General features: G+C 40.0%; 1 protein-coding gene across 2 annotated transcripts; it reads left to right on the top strand.

Moving 5' to 3' along the window:
- Window positions 1-40: 40 nt before the first annotated feature.
- On the top strand, window positions 41-6,959 carry cnot9 (CCR4-NOT transcription complex subunit 9). 2 transcript variants are annotated; one of them, XM_026143779.1, is made up of 8 exons: window positions 42-385; window positions 543-728; window positions 1,577-1,692; window positions 3,662-3,771; window positions 3,865-3,974; window positions 4,084-4,182; window positions 5,210-5,301; window positions 6,058-6,959. In XM_026143779.1, the coding sequence occupies exons 1-8, from the start codon at window positions 368-370 to the stop codon at window positions 6,224-6,226; spliced, it is 900 nt and encodes a 299-aa protein (XP_025999564.1). In that variant the 5' UTR covers window positions 42-367; the 3' UTR covers window positions 6,227-6,959. The 2 variants fall into 2 exon arrangements, with proteins under 2 accessions (XP_025999562.1, XP_025999564.1); XM_026143777.1 differs by having other exon boundaries at window positions 41-385; window positions 3,662-3,974.
- Window positions 6,960-7,334: the final 375 nt, after the last annotated feature.

Raw genomic sequence — 7,334 nt, 5'->3', positions numbered from 1 at the left:
CGGAAGTAATGACCGAGGATTTTCATCTCGCGATATTTCAGTTATTTGTATCAAGGCTGTCCACGGGTCTGCCAAGCTAAGCCTCGCTTTAGTTTTAGTATGAATTACGTTTAGTTTTGAGCTAATTAGTGTGGTTTAAAGCGCACAAATTAGACTGCTAGTGTTCCCTTTCCCCTTATTTCGGCGAATTTGAAGTTATGTTAATGTACACGGGTACTTGTCTTCATAGGCCAGGACATTTAGCAGCCAGCTCGGGCTAGCTTTGTGCTAGTTACGCCAACTTACTTGCATTGCAACCACGTTCACCACACTTAATCAAATTTAGTTGTTTATAACGACATAAAGACGCCACAAAGAGCTTCGGAGAATGCTTGCAACGGGAGCGGTGAGTGTAATTTCACCTTACTTTGCTTTGAAGTCTCGAACCGTCTTAACATGGAGCTTCCTCATCCTTTTGTTTGATTTACATTAAACATCGACCACCCATTCTCAAACACAGACCCAAGACGACATGCTTTTTAAACTAATTTTGCCTTTTGCAGGCTGTATCTAATGTCACAGCCCTGGCTCAGGTAGACCGGGAAAAGATCTACCAGTGGATCAATGAGTTGTCCAGCCCAGAGACCAGAGAGAATGCCCTGCTGGAGCTCAGCAAGAAACGCGAATCTGTGCCAGACCTGGCACCGATGCTTTGGCATTCCTGTGGCACTATCGCTGCTCTCCTGCAGGTAAGATCTGTTGCCTCTCTACCAGTTGGAAATCAGGATTTTTTATTATTTTTTTATGCTTCAAATCTACATCGGAACCACAAACCTGAATCTTTAACCCTATGGCATAACTGGACATGCACCCTTCTAGAAATTTAATACACACAGCATCCAGAGCACGTACTGTGATTGGCCTACCCAGTGCTATAGATTTCCCACTGTTAATTTCATCTTAGTTTTTGAATTTCTCAGTGACAGAATAACATCATCTCCTCAATATAAGGATTCACAAATGTCAACAAATTACTGGAGAAAGATATAGAGGTAATAAAGTACCAGCATTTTATTTGTTCCTGTAGGCTGGCTCCACATATAAAACACCAGAAGACACACTAATTAACACATAATGCACAAACACATAAATGATGTTGACAACATGGCTACTTACATAAGCTATGCCATAGGCTTGACAAAGATTCAGCACAACCATCAGGGACTACAAGTCATGCCATGTTTGCATGGCAGCTAGGCCTTACAGACCACTCGCATGAAGTGAGCTTCTTCATTACTCTGAATTGTTTTGCTATATTATTTTTATTTATATAATATGTTGCATTGGTACTTGTTGTTAAGAGCTCTTAGTATATTTTAAAACTTGACCTGAATTATAAGACTTCCAGGGCACTAGGTCTTGAAATGGTTGTAAGCGTTTTTTTAATCTCTACCTACCATTAGAGTTTATACCACTTGTTGAGTTAATACCTGTGAGTTAATACCACAGAGATGACGGAGTAATCCATCATCTCTATAGTTCTGTTTGCCCAGTGTCATTTGCTGTGCACCATTGATGCATTCCTTTCTCTTTGTAGGAAATAGTGAACATCTATCCATCCATTAACCCACCGACACTCACAGCACATCAGTCTAACAGAGTGTGCAACGCCTTGGCACTCCTGCAATGTGTTGCCTCACACCCAGAGACACGGTAAGGGGACAATTGGAAGCTTTAATTGTGTACTACTAAAGAAAAACCTTTACTACAGAGCAGATTGAGTTTTATCCACTTTGCCTTCATTTGTTCTGTTTCAATCAGGAATTTCAGGAAACTAAACTACAACCATGCTTCTTTTTTTGTTTTACCTCATCTTTTCTTTTCACTGATACAAACAAGGCTTTTAAGCCTTAAATGAAAGTACCTAATTTTCTGCACTATAAGGTGCACTTAAAATGCTTTAATTTTCTCAAATATCAGCAGTGCACCTTATAATCTGGTGCACCTAATGTATGAATTCTGGTTGTGCTTACTGAACCGATTTTATGTGGTACACGGCACTCAAAAATCTGTCAAAATGTTTTAGTACGACTTTAGTAAGTTACGAAGCCGCACCGCTTGATGGATTGTCAGAGCATTACAGCTACCGTAGTCAGGAGCCTCACAGACTGAGTATCTGGGTCCAAAACGCCGTCCCCTTCAGGTCCCAAATTCAAACGAACACTGAGAGTTAAAAACTTTCTAAATTCTTTCATCTTTAATAAAAATAATCAGTGTTGCTGCTTTACCAGGTGTAACAATTAAGTTTAACATCGAGACATCCATGAAAACAGAATTTATTAAATTTAACAGAGTTAGATGTTAGCAGGAAGTTAGCTCGCTAGTTTCCATCTAAACATGATATAGGATGTTCTGACTGAGAGATTTCTGAAAGAATTAAAACATACAGCTCTGCTATCACTACCATACCGAGCCCTGCAAGGGACATGGGAGAAAAAAAAATTAAGATGAAGTTTTGTGAGATCCCACAAACGGTTTGCAAGATCTCACAAACGGAGATCTTGCACTGGTATGCTTCGCAGGTCACATTTGAAGGCCGAGTCAGTGTATCCTTCGTTACCCAACCTATCCCAGAATTCATAGCGTGGCCCAGCCAATTCGTTTCTAACAATGGCGCCAGCTAGTTGGTTTTAATATTACTTTTTCTGGGTCACAAAATAAACTTTTAAGATATTTTCAGGCGTGAATGTAGCTGTGTAAACATCAAATATCTGCTCGGTTTATCAAGACATCACATATTTGCAAAAGTGCTCCGACGTTTTCAGAGACGTCTGTTACCCACCATCTCGAAGCTAACAGGAGGTCGAGGCCCACTACAACCGGGGGGGAAAAGGCACATCGTGCCTTAACCTCCCGGTCGGCTTCGAGCTGTGCACATCACTAAATACCAGCTTGTCCAACTTCAGTAAACCAACGAACATCACTGCTGTGATCGTTAGCGACACAGCTATGTTAGCATAACAAAAACACAGTGTGTGTGTATGTGTTAGTCCCCATAGGGAAATAGTTCCCATTCACCCAGTGAAGCAGTGGGCAGCCACCAATGCAGCGCCCGGGGAGCAGTGTGTATGGACGGTACCTTGCTCAGGGGTACCTCAGGGTAGCCGTTCAGTGGAGTTGAACCCCCGACTTTCCGATCATGGGGCCACCACTCTACCTACTGAGCTATCCCTGGCCACCACCAGTGAAGCTGGAGGATGAACGCTAACTTTTTTCCACTCAATAAAAGTTAACATGAGGGTTAAGAACAAATGCAATCGTGTGGCAGGATGCTGTAAACAGACCAAACTTCAGTCAGAAGAACAACTGAGATAATCCATCCACAATATGAGGTTAGTCACTAATATACTGCAACAACATGTGAAAGAGCAGCTGTGAGAGAATTAAACATTAATGGATCAATGGTACGGAAGTGGAGGAAACAAGAAGAATGAGTTGAGTAAAGTTTGACTTATCTGACTGTTTTGTTTCGCTTGATGCACCGTATAATCTGGTGTGCCTTATGTATGAAAACAGACCCGTTAATCGACAGTGCGCCTTATGGTCCGGTATATGTGTTTGATATGAGTGTGGTTACACTGATTTAAAAGTATTTTTCTTTTAATTTTTAATATCTTGCCAGGTCGGCTTTCCTCGCAGCCCACATTCCCCTTTTCCTTTATCCCTTTTTGCACACTGTGAGCAAAACGCGCCCATTCGAGTACCTGCGCCTCACCAGCCTTGGAGTCATAGGTATGCTCTCCTCTCATTGTATTATGAAAAGAGTTTTTATCATTCAAAGTGTGTGTGTACAGGTATTAAGATGTCTGTTTGTACTTAATGTAGGTGCCTTGGTCAAAACAGATGAACAAGAAGTGATTAACTTTCTTCTCACAACTGAAATCATCCCGCTTTGTCTCCGCATTATGGAATCAGGAAGTGAGCTCTCTAAGACGGTACGGAGCTATTCTGTTTTTAAAATAGTCTGAACCTTTACAGATAGCCCGCAGCATAATATTGACACCTACTAGTGAGAAATCTTTATACGCATGTTTGTTTTTTCAGGTTGCTACCTTCATACTGCAGAAGATACTGCTTGATGACACAGGGCTGGCTTACATATGCCAGACTTATGAGCGTTTCTCCCATGTGGCAATGATCCTTGTAAGTGTTTGCTGTAAAGATATGCATGGACATGATCAGATAGACTTTCTGTGACACATCATCGATTACAAGAAGATGGTTTAGTCTCACTGATTTCTGTTTGTAATTTGTTGAAAAGTCCAGACAGAATTAAAAACTTTTGTTAACCGTTCGGAATAAACAGGCACAGACTGATATTTAAAAACCAGTTGTCTGTTCAAAGCTTTTTACAAACTGACCAGAAGAAAATCTGCATCAAGTCATATCTTTACTTCGCTGTCAATTATGTCCAAGCAGAAATGGTCCACAGTTAAAAAAAATTTAACAATTAATTTTCAGTCATTATCAGCAAATGAAATACTTCAGAACGTAAACTTCATATTAAAACTAAACTTGATTTTTCAAAAGGAATCAGTTCGTTGCACTGCAGTTCGAACCCTAGAGTCTCTTGTTTATGTTTCTTTTTGGTGTTTTAAAAACCCAACTGGGCACGGACATCACAAATTAGCCCAGGCTGCAGTGGCGTGCAGCATGGTTCATGTCACATGATTGAGCCTATAAAATAAAATAAATTAAAAAAAATAAACCCTTGAGAAGTTGAGAGCAGCATAGTAACAATATTTACTGCACTCCACTGATTTGATTTATGTAATCCATATACAGGGGGCTGATCAAATGTACCAAGGACAGAAGAAAATGCCCCCATGTCACATTCATTACCTTTGATGTGTAAACAGCACGCTGTAAAATCCTGTCACGTGTTCACAGCTGAACTTTAATCTTCAGTCAGAATAAAAATATTGATCCAGTTCGGTGGTTCTCAAACTGTGAGGTGTGGGCAACCTGGTGAAATCATTAGGAGGGAAAAAAGTCAAATAAATCGAGACATTAACAAGAGTTTCCTGAGGCTTTCACACTGACCTTTAACTCAAATGTAGTTTGAGTGCTTTCTTTAAATAATAATTTGTTGATTTGTGGCATGTGGGTCGGGATCTTTGTTTGCTGGATGTAACTGTAGCTGTTGTCTCCATCATGTTTGCATCTTCAGGGTAAAATGGTGCTACAGCTCTCCAAAGAACCATCAGCTCGGCTGCTGAAGCACGTCGTCCGCTGCTACCTTCGCCTTTCAGATAATCTCAGGTACAGCATCTTTACTCTGTTGCAGTTTATTGTGTGCTTGCAACCTTGCGCCACGGACCGGTTTATGCCCGACAATATTTTCACAGACCGGCCTTTAAGATGTCGCGGATAAATACAACAAAATAAAACTAGTACCGGTACCGAAAAAAAAGAAAATTTATTCATAACACACGTGAAAAGACCAAGGAAAACCAAGTAAACGATAAAAACGATAACAAAATAACGCTGAAAACCGATAAAAACCCTGAAAACTATACATTTCACACCTGAGCCTCAACTCTCGCGGCCCGGTACCAAATGACTCACGGACCGATACCGGTCTGAGGCCAGGGGGTTGGGGACTGCTGCTGTATAACACTGGCTTCGCTGTTTGAAGACTTCAATCAGCTTGCCACTAGGAGAAGCTATTGCAAAAATACACTGGTAGTTTTTACACCATGAGATGTTTATGTGTGTAAAAACAGTTCATGGTAACAGGTTGTATTAGATGTAATAGCTGCAGCTTTACTTGAAACACTTGGGAATAACTACATAGACAGAAAAATGCACTACATGTTGAAGCTGTTCATCGTTTAGGAATATTATATTTTTGTTTATTCTGATGATTTTTTGTTTTTGCCTTACTCTTCTTTCTAACCTGACATTAATTATTTGGAAAAATATATCTGCACTTTCATTGAGTGTTTTCATCAAGTTTGAAGTTCAATTTCATTTGAAGTGATATTAAAAGGAGGTTTTGTGTTGTTCCTTCCTCAGAGCCAGAGAGGCACTCCGTCAGTGTCTACCCGACCAGCTGAAGGACAGCACCTTCGCCCAGGTGCTGAAGGATGACACCACCACCAAACGCTGGCTGGCTCAGCTGGTCAAAAACCTGCAGGAGGGCCAAGTGACCGACGCCCGGGGCATCCCGCTGGCCCCGCAGTGAAGAATTCACAGGAGACACAAACGGACTTGAATTTGTATTCTGTCACATGTGGTGCTAAGACTGAAAAGTAAACAACATGATGGAAGAAGATATTTTTGCTCTTGGGTCATTTATTTTTCCACATCTTCTTTATAGGAACCCAGACTGTATGATTTCCAAGACTTTTGTGAATATTTGAAAATCCAATAATGATACATAGGCTGATGTTTTCCTTGAAACAGCTTGATAAAGAAATGTTTAGGTAGGAGATTTTGCGGTTGAAAAAAGGAAAACAGTAACACTCCTGCATTTCTGTTAACAGCGAAATTAACTGACGTTTACTTTTTAGAAAGTAAATAAATATGCATTAAAATGCATTCCTTTTATATGAAACAACAGACAAACTAATAATAAAATGTGTCTATTGCTGCAGTAACTACAAATACATTTTGCCATAATTATCACCACAGATTACTGGTAAATTAAAATAAGATGGTACTGGCTGTAAATATCCTGCTATCACTGGATCCTACAGTTACATCCCACATTACATACATACTCTTGTTTGTTGTGTTTCTAATGGGACTACTTCCAGATGTGCACACTGGTATGTGCAGCAGTTTAGTAATACAGTGATATTCTGTACATTTGCTGGCACATTTGTGTAAAGAAAAAAGGTTTCTGTTCTGAATAAATCTCTGAGCTAGACAGCACTTGTTGGCAATATTTCACAAATAAACAATTTTACACCAAACTCCTGCCCCTGGCAGTGCCCTTTATGTGTGATTAGACTATCTATGGAATTTGACTGTCAATCTATAGCTCAATAATACGACTGCAATATGTCTTCAATACGACTGCAAGCACTTTTTGAGTTTTTTAATTGAAATGGTTCCATTATTTGCGGCTTTGTTGTTTAACAGCTAAAATCCTACAAATCTTTATTTACAGTGAAATTCCTCGGAGAATTACTTTTAATTTAGAAAGTAGCAACTGGAAGCGATGGTCTCAGTGTTTGAGGGGACAGTACGGATCCACCATGGAGGTTAAGGCAATAAGAAGAAAGTATATCTCACTTCCTCTTTCCCCTAAAGTAAGAGGTTAACTTTAAAATCATAAATGAGGTTTA

Source organism: Astatotilapia calliptera, chromosome 16, assembly GCF_900246225.1.
Source record: "Astatotilapia calliptera chromosome 16, fAstCal1.2, whole genome shotgun sequence".
Taxonomy (NCBI): domain Eukaryota; kingdom Metazoa; phylum Chordata; class Actinopteri; order Cichliformes; family Cichlidae; genus Astatotilapia; species Astatotilapia calliptera.
This window is presented reverse-complemented; position numbering and strand designations above follow the sequence as displayed.